We start from the raw sequence: 20,882 nt of genomic DNA on the forward strand, positions 1-20,882 counted from the left end.
TGCTGAGGTCATGACGCACTCACACAGTCATGGTGTGAATAATCAAATGATACAGACGCACACATTCGAAGTGAGTTGTGTCATGACATGTCAGCGTTTTGCTGACCGTCACGAAGCTCCTCAGCGACAATTTCCATCATCAAACTCAAAATCCTAGATTACTGATCACTGATCATTGATCATTTCCCGGTCCATTAGCGATATAGACGACATCATCCACCTGTTTTAGTGATAACTGACAAATTATGGATGCTGTTCTGAAATATGATGGCCTGGGTTTCTTGCATTAGTCTCAGAACTGAAGAAGCCTCTTGGATGAGGGGTGAAACGTCTTCAAACAAGAGAAGAAGTCCAGTTGCTTTTTTACTACAACTCCACAAGAATGGCCTGATGCAGCATCAAGGAAACCAGGTTGGACTAGACCGATCACCATGGAAACCAAAGTGAAACAGACTGTGAGTTAATTTGTGGTGACACAGATTGCATCACTGAGACAAAGACAGACGAGAAAAACATTTTGAAACAAACAAACAAAGCAAACAACAAAAAATTATACATATAAAAAAATAAACTGATAGATGTAAATACATAAACACATAAACACACTGCAGTTAGGTACAGCCAGATATTAGGCTACATTTAGGCCTATAAACAAGATAAGCACACATGATCATACAAAGACTATTCACAAGCTAACATTCAAGTGGCGACAGGTGATCGTTTGCACATGGCTAAGACTTAAGAGTGGTAGGCCTAAGCAAAAAAATGAAAACATTGATTTCCATTGATTACATTACATACAAATGTGAATATAATGGGACTGAAATATGAAAAAAGTGCTTGTAGATGAATGACAGTGACATAAAAAATAGTGCCTACTTTTTACATTTTACTTCAACTGGGCATTATGACGTGTCATCAAGTGACTCGAAAAACACCTAAGAACCATCATCTCCACTCTGACTGGAGTTATCGGTCATCATTATCACAAATCAGTGTTATTATCAAAACTCTCCACAGACTGAGGGCTGATGATGCCGATGATGATGGTGTTAATCTATATGGTGATGGTGCAGTCAGAGAAATAAAATAGCTTAAAAACCTCCAAAAAAACATCAAGATGAACTTTCTGCTGTTAAAACGAGAAACACCCTGATCTGTTGCTTGTTTGTTTGTTGTTTATGACTCTCTCTCTCTCTGTGTGTCTGTTTGTGGCTGAAAACATGGCGGACTGCTCCTTTAGTCACGCTCAGCGATATCAGCACGTAGCTCACGAGAGAAGCAGCGGGGTGTGTGTATGTGGTCTACGTGCAGCTCCACACACACACACACACACACACACACACACACACACACACACACACACACACACACACACACACACACACACACACACACACACAGAGAGAGAGAGAGAGAGAGAGAGGGGGGGGGGGGTAAGGAGGGAGCAGAGTCAGAGTGGGTTATGTAATAAGTGAGAGTATGATCTCCGCCCACAGGACGCTCTTTGTTATCCCTGATTACTGCACCTACAATAACACAGCTTTACACAGGTAGCTACACTACACAACTACAACCGCACACAATAACACAGTTTTCACAGTGTTTCTGAGCTGTCTCTGCTCTGCACAGGTTCTTGTTGTGTGTTCTGTGGTGGTACACAGGTTACTGTGTAGCCTACACATATTATATTATATTATTATAATACAACTGTTTGTGTAGTAGCCTACATGAAAGAACTGCAACTGCACTGTAGCCTATTAGACTGCCTATGAGCTTGTGTGGTTAATTCTGTTTTAACTACTGCTGGGAACATCACAACAGTGTAACAGCATACTTAAGGTTGTGTTACAGTTGTGTTAATGTTATAGTAGTAGTAGTGTGTAGTAAGGTCACAGCAGCATGCAGCGGGCCTGACCACCGTGGGCCTGACTTGCTGCACCAAGTCGGTAAACAACAGTCCTGAGCGGGGAGTGTCTCTGCACGGCTGAGCTCCGCCAATCAGCGGCCGTCTCCTCCCCCACGTGGTTCTGTTGTTTACTACGGAGCGGAGAGCCGCCGCGGTGGCTGCTGGGAAAACCCGGAGCTCGATCAGTCGATCGGACCTGAGAAGGAGGAGGAGCACACAGACATTGATGAACTCAACTGTCTATCAAGGGAAGAAGTTACAGATGGTGACCCCGTTAAATTGTAAAATGTTTTATTTATTACAATCAAACATGAACAACACAGATCTTACATCCACATCCGTATGTCCCTGCTGTGTTTAAAGCAGACTGTAAGGTTTAAAGCTGCAGCTGTCCAATATTTTCCACAGATTTAATCAGATAATAATTTGGTGTCAAACTCAGTTTTAAGATATCAAATTTGGTGTTGCATAAAACAAATTGATAGTAAAAACAGATAATCATTGAGTGAAAGACGCTCAAACAAGATTTTATTTTATTTGCAGAAAATGACACTGTAGCAGATATTTAATTAAGTAATGAATACAAAAAAAGAAAGAATTAATAAATTAATAGTTAATTACTAATTAGTAGGACCACATGATAATATTGGTCACGTGATAAACTTTCTTCCACAGATTGACAAAACCTCCTGTTGTTGTTGTGAGTCATGAGTCAAGTTGGTATCTTCCAGTCTGATCCAGTCCAGGTTTTGCGTGACCCGCCCACCCACACCCCCAACCCCCTTCCTATGGTGTTGAGACTGGCTGCTGCACGTTCAGCCACACTCACACACCCTCAGCTCATTCAGGAGCAGTGGACACATTCAACCTGGACTATTTGTTGTTGAAGCTGAGACTCTGCAGGTCAGTGTCAAATGATGCTTGTTTCCTGACTTTCTCTGCAGATCTGAATCTTAACATTGCCTTGAATGCACATGCAGTGATCAGTGAGGTGTGTGTGTGTGTGTGTGTGTGTGTTTGTGTGTGAGGCTGAGCTGTTGAACTTTAAAGAGGGGATTTAACTTTGCCCTCCATCCCCTCACCTCTGTTTTACTCAGCTGTGTTTTCCAGTGCAGCGATCTATGTGATTTTTTTTTTTAGATCAGAGGTTTCTTGTATTTTCTGCAGAAGTTTGATCTGCAGCTTTTCTTTGCCTGTGGCGTGAGTGATGTTGTTATTGTTGTTGTTTAGGCTCAGGATTTTAGGAACTAAAGGTAAACACGGTTTTGTTTGCAGATGAAACTTAAGGACTGGCAGTGAGAACCATGGGCTGACTAGAAGCTGTTTTTATGTTCATTGAGGACTCTTATTGTGGAGGGTGTGAACTCAGCACTGAAGGAATTTGATTGGCTCAAAGCTCAGAGCTGCAGAGGAGACAAGGGGGTGTGTTTGTTCAGTATAGCCTATGTGTGTGTTTGAGTCAACGATCTTGTGTTGCTTTTAATTTCATAACACAAACACCATCCAGAACCAGAACCAGAACCAAAGGATAAAAACTAACCAGAGAAACGTATTATTAGTGTTATTTATCATGTTATTGTTTGTTTTTTAAACTAAATTTAAATGAGGAAAACATGTTACACAGATTCTTGTTCCTCACTTGAGTATTTTTATTTATTCAGATACTTCTGCAGCATGTTTTATTCCAGTTTCTACTTTCACTTGACACAAGTTGACCTTAAAACTTTGAAAGGTTGTTAGTTAGTACACAAGTGTGCTCTGATTCAAACCTGTGAAGGATGCATGTTCGGCACCGAGTCTAAAACAAGAACGAGCTGATTAGAAATGTTTTAGTTAGACAGTGAAGTGAGGATCTCAGGGATCAGAACCACAACCCTGCCAAAATAAAAGCACAGAATTACTACGTGGCCACATTCAGTTAAAATGTGAAAATCAAAAGTAAAAATCGGCTACTACATTTTTATTTTTAAATTTTGCATTATAATTACTGATTATGTAAATGTGTTTAACCTCAGTACAGTGGTTTCCAGTCGAGGGGTCAGGCCCTCAACTGGGTAAGGGGTCAACAGCTGTCAGGTTAATGTAGTGCAATAAGAAGTACAAAACAAAAAGAATCTCATAATTAAGGTGCTGATAATACCACTATAATACTGTAAATGTACAACTAATGAAATATTGATACTGAGCCACCATTTTTAGTATGTTTATGTTTATGGTGATCTGAATGTATTAGACATGATGATGATATTTACATGTTGATGTGTTTATATTGTGCTGGACTGGACTATATGCATTTGTTTAGTGGTTTCGTTTACATGTGTGTGGACTGGACTTGCGTGTTTGTGTTAAGTTAACCTGGAAACTCTGGTTTCATTCAGTGACTCACTGATTAACAGGAAACCTTCAATGGGGGTGGGGGTCATGTTTCATCACGTTGCCACACTGACACAGTTTAGTTAAGTTTTTGTTAATTACCATTGTTGCCAGCAGATGCACAGTGATAAAGAAACACTGACGAACAGTTGAACCCATCTGTTTACTTTAATCTGCCACTCAGTGAGTGAGAACACACACAAACACACGCACACATTCACACACACTCACACACACACACACACACACACACACACACACACACACACACACACACACACACACACACACACACACACACACACACACACACACACACACACACACACACACACACACACACACACACTGACTGTAAATGACACTGAAGCCTGTGAGTCACTGCACAGAACAGATCTGACCGGTAAACTTAATCCAGAGCTTCACTTTTCCCAGCAGCCACTGCACAGCTGCTTGTGTGTGTGTGGGGTGGGTTGGGGGTTGGGGGCTGGGAGGTGGTATGGAACCTCAGCCTTTTCTGCTCCCGATCCTCTTGTCTGTTGCACCTAGAGTCAAAGGAAATGTGATTCACTACATCTCATTTTAAATCTGTCCATTTCACTCACGTCTTTCACTGTAATTTCCATTTCCCATTAAACTGGTCAGGCAGTTCTTCATAACCTGTCTGCTCAAGGGATGACTGTTTATCAGTTTGATCAAACAAACTGCGATGTGGATCCTGTGATCTGGATATTTGCATATTAAGATTTTGATTATATTTCTATTGATTATGCAGCTGTCACAGACATTCCTATAAACTCTTAACTATTACTGTAACTGGGATCAGTCATGTTTCAGTGAGCTGTTTTCCATCTGCCCATCTCCACGTCCTCATCACCTCACTTTCCTTAAACTGCAGCTTTGACGAATTGTTGTGAAATGTAGGACTGGCGCAGAACACTCAGAAGTCCAACCTCCACTCCCGTTCAGACTGAAACAACTACAGAAGCCTCTTTAGCTCCCCCTCATGTGATTTATGACTGAGAACAGCAGCCCAGATGTGGCGACCGACTGAAACTCCTGTTTTTTCCTTTCTCAGGCCGACATGTTGCCGAAGACTCGTCTGGGGAAGCGTTCCCCTCTCGGAGCGTTGGTGAGCTCCCCGGGAGCGCACACGCACCTGGAGACAGGTGAGAGTGGCATCACTGTGGCAACCGCAGCTGGACAACAGGCCAGCAACAGAGTCAAAGGTCATCCTGGACTGAAGGTGAGAGGAAGTGTAGGGAACAGGAAAAAACATCTGTGATGAAAGACAGAAAAATCCCAGTCACGTCTTAGTTCCTCAGATTATGTTGATCATCATCACGATCATGGTGAATTCCCCATGTGGGATGTTTGGGGATGTTTGCCACTCACACTGAGCTGTGGTGTTTCTTTGTCTCAGGTGTATTTTCAGTTTGGCGGAGCAGGTGAACGTCCAGGTGTGGTGGACCAGCCTGACCTCTTGCAGAGTGATGCTTCCACCTGGTCTTCATCTCTTCCCTCCTCCTCCTCCTCCTCCTCCTCCTCCTCCTCCTCCTCAGTGCCTCTGACTGGCAGCAGATCTGTCTCATCCTGCATCGACGTCCCCAGGAGGTCAGACTTCCTCTGTCTCTCTTAATGTTTCTCCACCTATCTGTAGCGATTAGACTGTAACTCCTGTTTGCCCTTTGTGCTGTTTGCCTCTGCAGTCAGAGGAGAAGTCCGGAGGAGGTGGACATGGATGAGCTGATGGCAGCGATGGTTCTCAGCAGTTTGTCCTGCAGTCCTCTCCTTCACAGCCCCGTAACCCCAGACCCGACAGGTACGACGGCAACAACACTGCCGGCCGCGCTCGCCTCCTCCTGGTCCTTGTAGTAAACAGTGTGTTTGTGTTTCAGCTCCTGCGATGGACTCTGGCAGCGGCGGTGGCGGTGACCTCTCTGACAGCTGTAGCAGTGGCTACTGGAGTGTCGGCCACGCTAATGGAAGCCCGGCCCCCTCCCCGCCAAGAGCAGAGAATGACGTCAGTCCGTCCACGCTGCCTGACGAAGGCCTGGACATGGAGCTGGAGCAGGTGTTGTTTGACGAGCCGGCACCGCGGAAACGCAGGGTGAGAGTTACTGTGTTACAAGATGGATTGAGCACACACACACACACACACACACACATGAAGGTGAATGCTGACAGCGTGTTTCCTCCTGCAGAACTCACTGAAGGTGGCCTACAGGTGTCTGTGGCCGACCTGTGGGAAGGTGCTGATGTCAGTGATTGGAATCAAACGCCACATCAGGACGACACACCTGTGGTGAGACTCACCTGACAGACAGACAAATGGTCTTACATATATTTATTACTATTGTAATCTGACCTTTGACATCTGACCTCCAACCTCATAGCCGTGGCGGTGAACACGAGCGGTGTTCACGCAGCGAGGAGGATTTCTACTACACTGAGGTCATCCAGAGGGACCAGCAGCAGCAGCCTCTCCTCTGTGGCCCCGCCCCCTCTTCCCCCACCACTCCCTCCTCTCCCTCCTCTCCCTCCTCACCTCCAAGCCCTCCCCCTCCCTCGCCTCAATCTCCACCATCTCCAACATGTGGTGCTCTGAGTCGTTCCGCCCCCTCCTCCTCTTCTGGCAGCCTCCAACAGGTCCAATCAGAGCACTCCTACCAGGTAGGGTGGTGCTTACGTACACTGATTGACAGTTTCTGACAAATATTTTTCTGATATGTATCAACATTGAAACAATTTTACATTTTGTGCTGGCTATTATATTATTATAGGCTCCGCCTCCAGGGCATGTGATCCTAGCAGCAGCTACCAGCACAGCTTCCTGCCGTTGGCCGGCCCCGCCCACCACGTGCCACGGCAAGCAGGTAAATAGCCTCCATCTCCCAATTGGCTGAGTGTTTTCTTAGTGATCCAACAAAAATAAAACAATAAAACAAATCCTGCAAGTAACTGGTGGTGGGCCAGAAGGGTTGAGCTTGGTGACTATACTTTCCTGTGACATCACAAAGTCACAGAAGTCTTGACAGCTCATTTTAAGGCTCAGTTTCTGAATACAGACTGTTTGCATTTCTCTGTGGACTGACACAGTGACAGTACTCACCTTAATAATATAGAACCCAGACCTGCTTTATAATCACACTACACATGGACACGATCTACCACTAGTATGTATGTTAGTATGGAGCTTTATGAGACCACATCTTGTTGTGTGAAATGTTTTGTTAACCTGATCAGTGAGTATAATGAGAAAGAATTCACCGTTAAGCTAAAAACTCCAGAAAACTCTACAGTGACATCGTATGAGAAATGAAACTTAAGATTCCCTGTAGTTTCACTGTTAATGTTCGACACAGAAAGGGCTCATTATGGACTTTCACTGATTTTACATTTTTCACTTATTACTGGACATCCCCAAAACTCACACACACACGCTTCTCCAATTCACTTCTGTTTTCTCAGCCTGAATACTGGACAGCGGCCTATTGTTGATTTCCTGCACCAGCCCGGAGAAGCCTGTTAAAACTGGTTTCTACATGGAAGGGGGGGGGGGGGGGGGGGGGGGAGTGTGTGTTTGTGTGTGTGTGTGTGTGTGTGTGTGTGTGTGTGTGTGTGTGTGTGTGTGTGTGTGTGTGTGTGTGTGTGTGTGTGTGTGTGTGTGTGTGTGTGTGTGTGTGTATTCCTCCCTGGTGGTTTTTATTCTGCAGGAAAATCCCCTCTGATGGTTTGCGGTCACATTTTCCATCAGCCTGTCACAGTGCAGCGCTGCCACCTGCAGGCTGATACTGGAAACTGCAAAGTGTTTTCACATCAACACAAAGGACATTAAAGTCTGAGCAGTTCCAACATTATTGCGCTACACAACCTCCCCCTGTAGCTTGACAAAGGGACAGCAGCTTGTTTTTGAGACATCAGAGAAATGAGAGGAAATTATGAAGAAGCTGATGAATGACTGAAATCACACTCACAAATCCACAGTAGCAGACTGACGCCTCCCTCCTCCTCCTCAGGCTTTGTCATTTCGGGTGCGTTCGACCAGTGTAGGAGAGCAGTGGCTGCAGCACCAGAGCGCCCCCAGCAGGTAAGTAACTACACACACACACACACACACTGAAGTTTCTTAATGAGTAAAGAGTGAACAGCCTACAACGTATTGTTTAATCAAAATAATAACTCCTCGTTACACATTAAAGTCTGTTATATCTGTTATATGAATATAATTATGATGTTTCTTGAACATGCAACTCCCCCATTAATGCAGTAGAACTTTACTTTAAGTGCTGCAAGTTCCTTAACGTTTTCTTTAGCTAAGGAAACCTGGGAAAGAGATTCAGTTCAAGCTTAAGTAACTCCCCCACCTGAGGAGAAATTCTATCTTAGGTGCCATTACTGAAGAGAAAAAATGAATGATCTTCTGTGTGTGTATGTGTGTGTGTGTGTGTGTCAGGAGGATCCGTGGCGAAGCCAAGAAGTGTCGTAAAGTTTACGGCATTGAACACAGGGACCAGTGGTGCACGGCCTGCCGCTGGAAGAAAGCCTGCCAACGCTTCCTCGACTGAGCAGGAGGAGGAGGAGGAAGAGGTGGAGGAGGAGGAGGATAAACAGAGATGGACTGTTTGCGAGGAGCTGAACTTCACCGGGGCGGATGTTTTATAGGCTACTATACAGAAATTATTTTTTTTGTTTTTATACTCTTTCTACATTTTCTAGGAGTGTCTTTATATTTTGAATGTGTATCCTGTAGCTGTGTCATCTCACACAACCTGTGTCCTGTTGGTGCTTTTTGATGATGACGTGACCTTTAACCGGTCGCCTGCTGCCCTCCTCAGGTTATCCTAACTAAACCAGCCTCAGTGTCGGGATGAACACGTCAACTATATAGCTGTCTGATGTAAACTGCCAGCACATGCTCGGCCCTGATTTGTTAAGACTGGGATTTAATGAAACGCCATATTTGTGCATCCATTAGTTAGCATGCTCGTTAACTCTTAATTAAATTACAGCACTAGCACGACTGGATTAACCTGTGAGGACCCCCCCCCCCCCCCCCACCCCATGACCCACATGGCAGCTTTATTATGTCCTAAGACACTGACCAGTTGTCCCTAACTTTCTGTTAATTGCTTTAAAGTCAACTTGACAAACTCAAATTTATGATAGTGACAATTAGTCTAATTTGGTCTCACTTCACCTACCTCACAGTGTCCACAAAGCCAAAGATGATTGGAGAAGGTAGCTAACAGCAGTTGACCAACTAGTTTTCAACAAGTCCTCAGCCCCCCCGACGTGTTACAGATCAGACCTGTTCAGGCTCAAAGACAAAAACACTGAATCCCAATTTAAGAACATAAAACTAATCACAGGCTCAAACCAGTAGCCGGTTAGCTGTTAGCTGAGTGTCATTAGTGAAACAGAATATTATTCATATTTGCTGGGTGAAAGTCCCAATGAAAATGTAAAAACGTCTTTAAAAAGACTTTTCGAGCTTGTAAAGCTGCAGTATGTAAATATTTCTCTCGAGACTCAATAGCGGTCATCATTGTTTTATACAGAGCTCAGAGCTGATGCAAATGCGTAATGTTAGCTATGAAATGGAACAATCTACTTTATCAAGCCAGAGTCCAGCTCAGAGCTGCTGTCTAAAAACTTAAATAGTCTCATTGGTGCTAAATGGGACCATGAATGTAGATTATGAAACTGATTCTTGATCAGCTTCAATCAGGGACATGCTGATCCCGTCACCAGGCACAGTGCCTCCACTTGTTGGGCTTCAGATGCAGTTTACAAGTCATTTCAGGACATAGGTACCGGTCAGACTCTGATCTGACAACTATGACATAAGGTGTTAAATCTCCACATTTTACCTGAAGCAGCTCCAACTGTGTTACATCCTCCATGTCTGAGGAGTCACTGACACAGGCAGGCGATCTAACACCTGGACAGATTCACAAGGAAAAAGCTTTTGTCACAAACCGTGCTGGTTTGGATATTTGAAACAAGGCTGAAGCTGGAGCTGAAATGCAGATTTGTTTCTGCATCAGCCTCACTGAAGTATGTCTGTGAATATTCTTCTTCATCCAGGTCATTGTTAGCCTCGTAAACCAGCCTCTCGCGGAAGTGCATTTCATTTCATTCATGAAATGCATTTCCGCGAGAGGCTGGTTTACGAGGCTAGGTCATTGTTATCTTTTGGCAACAAATTAAACGAAGGCAACTGGACTTGTATCACTAGTCTGACCAAAGGACTAGTCAGACTTCAAATAAGAGTCACAGAAGTACAAAATAAAAAAATCATTATCTTACTCTTGTGGTTCTGCTCTAGTAGAGTAACCCAGTGTCTATGTTCTCACATTGTGTTTATTCCTCAGTGAAGCTGTATTGAATCACACAGGTTGTTTTACAGAGCTTAACTACCGTGGGTTGCAAGTTTTACCAAATGATGTTTGTTTTTAATCTGTCATCACAAGTCTTTTTCTTTTTGCAACACTAAATCACGGCAGACTCACTCCGTTTTCACTGTACAGTGACTGTTTCCTTAAGTTCAATGTTGTTTGTGGTTGATAAAGAAAACTACAGGAAGTCAAAACAGACGAAACTCAAATTAAATTAATCTCTGTGAGCAGAAATTAAACGGTTAATAAACAGTTCTGATCAAAGTGTTTATTAATGTATTTGTTAACAACACTCTTCTTGTGGAAACAGACAAGAGTAAAATACTTTACATTACCCTTAGCACACCTACTACTAAAAAGCATTTATTAATGAATCAGTCAGGATGTTTGGTAAACAGTGCGGTCCATGTCTTTGCATCAAGGCTTTGAAACAGTTTTATTTTGAAGCCTTTGATTGTCACTTACTCATTGTCTCCATTAATTCACAGATGATTAGCAGACTCTTCACTTTAAATATTATCATCACTGTGCTCATCTCTATTCACTTTTTTATAGCCTCAGTTAAGATGTTTCTTCTCTTTGGAAACAGAAGCCATTTCTTCCACATGCAGTATTGACAAAGATGTCTGTTTAATTGCAAATACAAAAAACTCACAGAAACATATATTTTATTTAAAAAAAAAAAAATAAAAAATCTAGCGTATATACCCAGATACATACATTTCCTCCTTAAGTCACTCGTATTATGGATGATGTGCAGTAACCTGAGACAAAACCATTTATTTGTATCATGTCCTGTTTGAGGGGAAGGGACGTAAATGTTGATCATTGTACTCGTATCATTTTAATGCTACACTCTTTTATACATGATGTGAAAAACGGATGTTAATAAAGTGCAAAAACTTTTAAAAAGCCTTGTGGATCTTATGATGTGCTCCTGTTGTGTGAAGTTGCAATGAGGATTATTAGATTCGAGCCAACGGCGTGGAGGTGAGTGACATGACCCCGACAGTTTGAGCTTTGGCCTCCAAATAGAAATTGTGTTGAAGTCAGCCTGAACAGACCAATCAGAAACCCTTCAGTGTTTTAAATAAAGTTTTTATTAAAGATGATCCAGCTCAATTATAACAGCAAACTGAACACAAACTCCTGTAAACTGATAATAAAAACAAACTGATGCAGGTACAGTGACTGGTCCACTCTGACACATGCACACACACATGCACGCACACACACACACACGCACACGCACACATGCTCAATTCTCAGCTGTGACTCTGCTGTAATAAATTATATGTACAGTCCAGGTCCATCTGTGGCTCCAACCGACATAGAAAACGAGAGTCGTCACCCTGCGGCGATGGAGCCCAAGTCTGCACAGAGGGGGGAAAAAAACTTGAGCACAGGAAAAGAGATGAAGAGGAAGAAGCAGAGCAGATTGTGGGGCATGGCATGCACCTCAATTAAATGTAAAAGCAAATTATGTTGTTGATGATATTGATATCATGATCAATCAGGCCTGATCACTAATTTCTGACATCATCAAACAGTCAGAGGTACAGGTCCATAACTTTTAGTGTCTCCGGAAACATTGCTGATGCAAATTTGGGGAATTCTAACGCTTCAACATATTTTCTTTAGTTGTAGCGTGTTTGTGTCTTTGCATGTGTTTTTGTTGCAGCATGTTGAGCTTTCAGGGTCACGACAATACTGTGAACACCTGGTGGAGCATATGACATCACAACATCAGTATGAAATATGAAATGTGGCCCGTTTACACTCACCATTTATCGGTTTTGTTCTGGGTTGACTCGCTCTTTCCGTCACAGGCCACAATCTTGACCTTGTCTACCTTCACCAGGTCAGTGACCTCTCTGAACTCCACGTCGTTGAGAACAAATGTCCACACGTTATCACAGAACCTGTAGGTGTTCAGAGAGCCCTGCAGGATGGAATCACAGTGACAGAGTGACACAACGGTCCAAACACGACTCCTTACAATGAACATGTTCAGACACCCTGTCAGGCTCAAGTGAAAATCCAGGACGACTGTGATCTCGATTATCAGTCCAGCGCCTTCTGATACCAAGTTCAATCCAGTGCTGATGAAAAAATAAATATGCATCTGACAAATTGAGGTAACTGTGAGATTAGGCAGAGGAGGAACTCACCCTGAAGTTGACTCTGTTGCGGACTCTGTTGGCGAGTGCCGTGTTAATGGCTTTGTCAAACTGAAGGAGGACCTGAAGAGCCAGCTGAGGAGTGATCTGCTGAGTCTGAACACACACCAGATGTATTTTAAGGCCCAGCAGCAGGAGCATATCTTACACTCACAAGACAAAGTAGGAAGGTTCACAAGCAGCATCTCCAGTTTGTAATCCAAACAACACAGCAATGCTGCGGGGAGAGCTGACTAAATGTAATCCAAAACGAATGAATATGAATGTGCCTTTACTTGCTCCATTTCAAACTGACAAATGTGGAGCAATCGTTTAACCTGACTGCATGATTTGTTTCTAATGACCTCAGGACAACAATGTAGCTCGGTAAATAAAATAAATACAATTTAAAAACACCACTAGACTCCAATGCACAAATATCCAGTGCTATTTTTGTTATATGACATTTGTTCAAAAAAAAAAAAGTAAAACGCATACAATCTCCTGAACATTTTCCACTGCTGTTGTATTGAGGGTGTAAAGAGGACAGCACCGTCTGAAAACCATGTCTCCAAGCAGACAGACAAGTTTGAAACTGCAAAGTACAAGAGGTAAACAGTGCATACTACACAAGGACCAACACTCATTCTGGACCCGTTTCTGTTTCCACTGCTCTAGGTATCAAAACAGAAACACCACCAACAGCCCTGGGAGCTTGCCTAGTAATAAATAAAGCATCAGAAAGATGACAACAATAATGGTGAGTAATTTCCCAGTGATTGTGGCATTACCAAACATCATTTCGGGCCAAGTAGCTAAACTGACCGCCGCAGAACTGAACTTTACAGTTGTTATTTGGTATGTCAACGCCACAGATTGAAAACATTTGAACATTTCTATGGTGAAGCAAACCGAAGCTGCTAGGCTAAAGTCAGCCCACTGTGCGTCGTTGTTGGCGTTAGCAGCGTGCTAATCTGTGCTAGCTACGAGCTAGCAGTCGTGATATGTGAGGCGTGTCACCTGTATGAGCTCGTCCAGACTCTCCTGTAAACTGTTTCCCAGAGTGGTGTTCCTGTACAGCTGGTACGCCATGATGGGAACAGCCGAATGTGCTAATAACTACAGTAAACTATCCTACAAACTCACACGGGGGTAACGGAGCTAAACGAGCTAACGGAGCTAGCCGCTTCCCTCCACTACAAGCAGCTGTGAGCGCCGACAAGCTAACGACACTTCCGGTTATACATTTCAAAATAAGGGTCATTTTCTGACTTCCACCCATAGACTTCCACCTGTAAGTAGCTACCATAGACTGTAAAATAACAACAACAACAATAATAATTTTAATGATAATAATAGCACCAGCAAATGACCCGTATCACCACTGGTAAGTGGTAACAATGATAGACTGAAATCTTAAATTTTCACATAACGTTAAACATTATTTTTTTCTTTCTGACTTTGACCATACATGTGTGCACCACACACTGACATTGGTCGATCTGTGTATTTTAAATCTTTTTTTAAAAAGTTTTTTAAATTATTAATTCGCACACCTAGATGGAGAATTTAAAAATGTATTAAAATTGATGTAATGACGAAAACCCCTTTGTTTTCCTTTAGGGCCTGGGGGTGAGTGATGCCCTCAGCCTCTGGTCCACCAGTGACCTGACTCAGGACCAGCTCCTCTGCCTCTGTCAGACGTAGTGGAGGTGGAGGTTGAGGTGAGCAGTGCACCACCTCTGCCTTCTTCCACAGGTTCATCTACTCAGCAGGATGTAGGCTAAGGAGACACATGTGTCAATCAGCATGTGTTGGAAAGCTATAATAAACTTTTACTTTGTTTAACCAAAGTGAGGAGCCATCACAAGACTGTTTATTCATTTTATTCCATTTAAATAAAATAAAATAGCCTACCCTAAAATAAAATAAAATAAAATAAAATAGCTAAAACACTGAACAACATCCAACCACTTCCTCAAAGGCTAATATTAAAGGGATAGTTCACCCTAGAATGATATTTCGCTCATTATCTACTCACCCTCATGTTGACTAAGGGCTGGAAGAATTTTCAGAGTCCACCGTCCCTTCTCTGAGTTACAGGGGGTCTTGGCGTAGCAGTGCATTTCAATGCAACGGTTGCAAAGGGACACCAGAGCTCTTCGTAAAAAAACACACACAAAAAAACATCCAAATACCTCCATGATGCTCGTATGTAATGTCCGTCTTGTGCTGAAGCCCCAAATTGCGTAATTGTCCCGAAAAAAATTAAATAAGTCTATATTTTAAGCTTGTTTGTAGCGGAAGCTTCTCGAAGCTCCTCTTCCTGGTCCGTCCAAATCTCGCGTGATTTGCGCCGGCGTCAGTGCGGTTACTGCGAATCACGCGGACGGTGGACTCTGAAAATTCTTCCAGCCCTTAGTCAACATGAGGGTGAGTAGATAACGAGCGAAATATCATTCTAGGGTGAACTATCCCTTTAAGAGAAAGTGATGTTGAATTCAAAATTAAAAGAGGACTGAATCTAAAACTCAGAATTTTATTACGGCCAATACTTTTTTATTTTATTTTTTTCAGAAAATGTCTGCTTCCTGTTTTCTCCCCTGTTGCAATGGTGAATCACAATATCTCCATTCTTGACGATTTCTTTTCAGATCAGCTGTTCTGGAAATGAAAAGGCTCAGAGTTTGTTGAACCTCCTTTCTGGAATACCCCTCTGGACTTCATCTGTGCATTTCAAATGTGCTGTTCTTTCCAAATACTCAAGAGGTCACAAGGTGGTGCTCCAGCACCACTATGATGTATGATGTAGAAAACAGGTACAGCTTCCACTCAGTATCACTTACTGGAGATGCTAGGTCACCATTTTGATTATTGGTTTATATTTGGCATTAATTAAAACTGTGAGTGACCCGCTGTTTGGAAAAAGTGCATACTCTTTTCTGTGAGCTAAACCAAAGGCAAAATAAATAAATAAATTAACACTTATAGTAGTATTATATAAACAAGCTTTACGGTATTAATATTATTATAGCCTACTAGAAAGAATAGAATAGAAATAGAAAGAAATTTCAGGCTGCAAAAGCACAGGTCTAAAAAACATCAAATAATCTTGTTACAACATGTTTTCAGTATGTTTTTTGATTTCTGAACAGTAACATTCTCAGTTTAATAACCAAAGCTCAGATAAAAGTCTGTTCCATCACTGAAACATTTATCTCTGTCTGTATCAGTACATTATTTATCATCTTCGTCCGCTCTTGTGCGAACAGTCTGCCCTCCCTCATGTGGTCCATCTGTCTTTCATCTTTTTTTTCTTCATTCTGAACACTGCATATTTATACCCAGTGAGTTAATGTAAATATCATGCATGGTGAGATACCAGTGTGAAGCAGCCTTTCATCCACACTTCAGAGTTCTCACAGTGAGGTTACACCCGCTGCCACGGTACAAGTAAAAGCACAAAATCTATGGAAATTATTACAAGGACATGACATGGCCCCTGTTGTCATGGTAACTGGCGTGTGTAGTGCAAACAACACTGAGTTCCCACCTCTGAACACGAACTGGGCTGGGTGCAGTCACTGGGTCGAGCCCAGAGGTCGAGCCTTTGACTGTCCTCGGTGTCCGGTGGGTAGCTGTGTTTCCTACATGCTGAGTTCATCACACGTGGGACTTCACAGTGTTTACACACAGTCAGGCTGCAAAGGGAAAGAGGGGCGACATCATCAGTCAGAGGTCGTCCTGGCACAGTGTCCTGCAGGCAGTCGGAGGAACTGACGGCTTTTATGCAAGTTTGTAGAGCGCAAGTATACTTCCACATGACTGATGTGTCTCTAATAGGCCTGCATGGCTGGACATTACCCATGTTGTTATTTTTGGAGTCTTTTTCTGCCTTTGATGGGACAGGGAAATGGAGAGAGTGTTAGGAAGGCGCAGGGTGAGAGAGGAGACCTGACCAGCAGCAAAAGTCTTGGGCTGGATTCAAACCTATAGGTTGCTGTGGTGAGGACTGAGCTAGTACACACACAGGTGAGTTCCTGGGACAGTGTTGGAACATTTCGATCGATTTACACTGGCATTACTCAGATGATTGATAATGTTATTAGTCTAATTAAAATCCTCGTCATTACATTACACAATCTTAATTGTCATGGTTACAAAATAACAACAACATGGTCAACTTTGTTGAACGCTCATGGATAATAGAAATAACATAAACTGCTACTTTCACATGGGACCTGAACACCCCCAGCATAATCATTACGACCACAAGATGCCACTTAGCAACAGAACCTAACTGCAGTATGTGCCATAATACTGTGCTGCACAGATGACCTGCACGCTCAGTTTTTATTGGAAGATCTGCATGATAGTCTGTCAATTACACATCAATTCCTACAGTGACCTATACTGGTTGATTTATCAAAGAAAAAGACAAATAATCGTCTTGTTGCTTCTCTTTGAGTTTTACAGAGTCTTTGAATAAAATACTTTATGAAATTTAATAGAAAAAATGTTAATTGATCAATACAGAAAACAATTTGGCCCTATTAGTTGCAGGAAAAATCATTTGCTGCAACTTTGTTTTTGCTTCAGTGTGGTTTATGTTGTTGCCATGGTCACAGAGTGAGCCGCAGCACCAAGTTGAAAAAGGTTCAACAACATCCACTCAGACATCAGACATCCTCACTGGGCCCTGCAGGGGCCCTGTGGGGCCTCGTGCCCGGCTAGGCCTGGCCGCTGGCTGACAGCCCGGCTGTGGAAGATTAATCCTGAGTGTGTGACCTGCTTCAGGTGAGAGAGGAGACTCAGTAGTCCTGCTGATCTTGCCTACTTTATTTATTTATTTATTTATGAACTAGATACTCAGAGGAGGATAAACTTGTAGGTTGTTATTACCCATTAATTAAAGATTGTTAAAAGTAGAGCGCTAATGGTAATAAAGTCCAGGGGCCAACCCTGTACAGTGCCCTCCATGCTTATGTTATTTTCAGATGAGACATTCAGTTATTGTTAAGTTTAATAAATGGTACAGACTGCACAAAAGAGGTGTTTGAAATCATATTTTAAGGTGAATATGACAAATAAATTTTACATTACAATTACGGAAAGATGATGTTCTTGTTTTCGATTCCACCTACAATGCTCTGATTAACTGGGTTGTTTAAAATCAGGGAAATGTCTGTCATTAGACTTGGAAATATCAGAGAAGTGCGCAGCGAGGGGTCTTGATCCTGTCTGACAGAGGGTCCAGTAAAATCATGCCAAATAATGCAGTGACAAAAATAATGAAAACATGTCAAGTAGGCTCCTGAAATGAAGCAGTGTTAAAAGACAATATGAAACTCAAAAGCTACTAATGTTCCTCAGACTCTGTCAGTGCAGATGAAGGATTTTTTTTTCGCTAGTAAAGGCCTTTATTGAAACTTCCCTTCTGCCGTCCACATTCAGAACTTCTTCTCTGAGTGAGAGGAGTTTGCAGAAAATGCAAATTTATGCAGTGGGTGTTATTAAAATGCATCCGGCTAAAAAGAAAGAAAATATTCAGTGAGCGCTAATGCGCTGCATTATAATTTTAAAACTTCCCTTTGTAGTTTGCGTTTCATCAGGGCTGGGTGTGATGAAATGATTGTGACACTTTATTAGTGATTCATGTGAAGATGATAAGGGAATCGTGTGCAGATGGTTCGGTTTCATTACAGGAACGTCAGAGCAGCTTTTCATCTGATGCTCACTGTGTTTAACAGCCACTCTGTCCTGTTGAAGCTCAACAATAAAACGGACACAGAATCTGTTTCGATCCTAAAGATCTTTGTCATATCAAACCCCATTGTTGCTATTTATCATCTTTATTTATTCATTTATTTAACCTCTTTATTGCAGATGTCATAATCAGGGACCAATTCTTACCTCCCAAAAATCATGTTGCATTTCTGTGAATCTTTAGTCTTCCATCTTCTGCTGCTTATGGGTCAGGTCACAGGGGCATCAGGTTAAGTCCAGGCAGCTTCTGCCCAGCGACAGTCCAACTCCTCCTGAGGCATCCCGAGACATCCCCACACCAGATAAGATATATAATCCCTCCAGTGTGTTTTTGGTTTTACCCCGAGGCTACCTACCAGTTGGACGAGCCCTGAGGACCTCCAATGGAGGCATCCAAACCAGATGCCCAAACTAAAGGAGCAGCAGTTCTACTCTGAGCTCCCTTCAGGATGTCAGAGCTCTTGACCTCAGCTCCAAAGGTGCTCCTCTGAATGTCTTATTTGATTGGTTAAGTTGTTTGGATGGCACTTTATAAATAAATTGTTTTCTGTCATGAAATTTTGTCTCACGACATATTTCATTAGCCTTCCGGTGACGTCTGTGGCACAACGGACATAGGAAGATGAAACACGAGGTGTTTACTTCATTAACTTATAACTTATCTTGTTTGTTACACTTTTATTGAGCTGTAATCATGTGATTGTGCAGTCCCCCTCCTCTTAAAACATGCCAGCTCCACAATCATAGTTTACTGGACAGTTCATTTGAAGTTCAAAATATTCAGCAGTGAATAACTTTGTGCTATTTTATAAGTGTAGTTGAGTTTAAAAACACTCTCCTGACTCTGGAAGCCGATCATCTAAGACGAGAAAATCTGTTCCTGATAAGAAGAGAAATATTCAGCCGAGCAGTTTCACAGAGCAGGACACAGTCTCCAGACTCAATAATTCATGCTTACAGAGGAGCGCTGAATTATTGAACTGAGCTGTTAGTCCGACGATGACTCACACACTGTTATTCTGAGAGCACGGAGCTGCAGCAGCTTCACTTCTCTGTGATTGCCGAGGAGGCGTCTGCTCTTCTATCAGCTCAGCTTTTGTTTATCACAGCAGATTATCTGAGCAAGAAACAGGCTCAGATGTGAGAGAAGAGGAGACGCATGTACAGTGTGTTTAATGTTGGGTTTACTGTGTAAGCTGCAGGTTAACACAGATCAATGTCAATTACTGGTGTAGTTGGACAAATATGTTTTCAAAGCTGAAAATATAGGAGACAGAGATAAATGAACAGCAGGGTAGATAGAAATAAGATGAAAACACAATGATAGCGAAAATGTTTAGGTCAGGACCCTGTAAAAAAAGACTGTTTCCAGTGATCTGATCTGTGAGGTTAACGTAGTAGTAGTAGTAGTAGGTTTTACCTGGTAGTAAGTAAACTACCGTCATAGGACTGAGAACCTGATGTTATCTCAATAACCTTAGATCCTGCTTTTTGGTACAGGGTACAGAACCACCTTGAGCCTCCTGAGGTGGTTCAGCTGTCACACCGGTGTCAGAGACCAGGTTGAACCCCAGCAGTGAGCAGGGCAGAGTTTGTGGGGAATCTGTTAGCTGCTCGCTGAGGGTTCAGGGAAGAGGGACAGTACGGTAGGAGGGCAGGGCTCAGGGTCAAGGATGAAGCAAAGTCAGCAGTAGGTGAGCAAGCAGCAAAGCAGACAGACCAAAGAGGAGCAGGCAGACAGAAGGTTGTGGACAGACGAGGGATCATTGAGCCAGCAGGGGCACCCCAAACAGCCACACAGGCAGACGTAAACACCAGGAAGTAGACAGACAATACTCAATACCGTTGCGTTTATCTGGGAAGAGACGAGGAGAGGTGGTCAGAGACAAGCCAAGTTAAAACGCCAGTCAGGACAAAACAATCAGAACCCAATGTGAAGACACCCTTAGATTGCTTAAATGCTGGCTTTATTGGTGAGGTACAGTAATGCAGCTGAGAACAACAAGAGGAAACAGTAACAGTAAGGCTGATGAGGAGGGGTGGCAGAGTGGAGAATGTAGGCAGTTAAAGTGAGTTTCCAGAGGCAATAGCAGAGCAGACTGTGACAGGACATAATGCATATTTTGGTTGTTGGTTAAACACCCTCTTTTAAAAAACAAACATTTTAAAGCAAAAGTCTTATTAGGTGGGAGTCTATGGGATATGAGGGTCCATGGTCAAACTCTGGCAACACCACACTGACATCACACTGGTTGGACTGTTTCACAGTGTGCT

The 20,882-nt window shown here is 42.8% G+C and overlaps 2 protein-coding genes across 4 annotated transcripts; one reads left to right on the forward strand and one right to left on the reverse strand.

Moving 5' to 3' along the window:
• Positions 1-1,649: 1,649 nt before the first annotated feature.
• LOC311008261 (zinc finger protein 395-like) lies at positions 1,650-11,595 on the forward strand. Of its 2 annotated transcripts, none has more exons than XM_084001766.1 (11): positions 1,650-2,190; positions 2,641-2,812; positions 5,361-5,528; positions 5,706-5,896; positions 5,992-6,104; positions 6,181-6,392; positions 6,487-6,587; positions 6,679-6,955; positions 7,066-7,158; positions 8,302-8,372; positions 8,739-11,595. In XM_084001766.1, exons 3-11 carry the CDS (start codon positions 5,367-5,369, stop codon positions 8,848-8,850), a joined length of 1,332 nt encoding a protein of 443 aa, XP_083857892.1. In that variant the 5' UTR covers positions 1,650-2,190; positions 2,641-2,812; positions 5,361-5,366; the 3' UTR covers positions 8,851-11,595. The 2 variants fall into 2 exon arrangements, 1 of the variants encoding a protein (XP_083857892.1); XR_014596476.1 differs by lacking the exon at positions 1,650-2,190 and having other exon boundaries at positions 2,464-2,812; positions 8,739-10,372; positions 10,467-11,595.
• A 155-nt stretch (positions 11,596-11,750) lies between these two features.
• Positions 11,751-14,065, reverse strand: gtf2a2 (general transcription factor IIA, 2; the record flags this gene model as incomplete). Of its 2 annotated transcripts, XM_084001774.1 has the most annotated exons (4): positions 13,863-14,065; positions 12,855-12,959; positions 12,468-12,625; positions 11,751-12,056 (listed from the first exon to the last, which is right to left on the reverse strand). In XM_084001774.1, coding segments are annotated over exons 1-4 (336 nt in total). In that variant the 5' UTR covers positions 13,935-14,065. The 2 variants fall into 2 exon arrangements, with proteins under 2 accessions (XP_083857900.1, XP_083857899.1); XM_084001773.1 differs by lacking the exon at positions 11,751-12,056 and having other exon boundaries at positions 12,464-12,625.
• Between the last annotated feature and the right edge of the window lie 6,817 nt (positions 14,066-20,882).

Source organism: Trachurus trachurus (assembly GCF_905171665.1).
Source record: "Trachurus trachurus genome assembly, chromosome: 3".
NCBI classification, from domain to species: domain Eukaryota; kingdom Metazoa; phylum Chordata; class Actinopteri; order Carangiformes; family Carangidae; genus Trachurus; species Trachurus trachurus.

Bases quoted from the DNA above. Each gene is read 5' to 3' on its own strand.
- LOC311008261 (XM_084001766.1), top strand. From the start codon at position 5,367: ATGTTGCCGAAGACTCGTCTGGGGAAGCGTTCCCCTCTCGGAGCGTTG. The intron at 6,588-6,678 runs GTGAGACTCACC...CCAACCTCATAG, and splicing joins ATCAGGACGACACACCTGTG to CCGTGGCGGTGAACACGAGC. The intron at 7,159-8,301 runs GTAAATAGCCTC...CCTCCTCCTCAG, and splicing joins CCACGTGCCACGGCAAGCAG to GCTTTGTCATTTCGGGTGCG.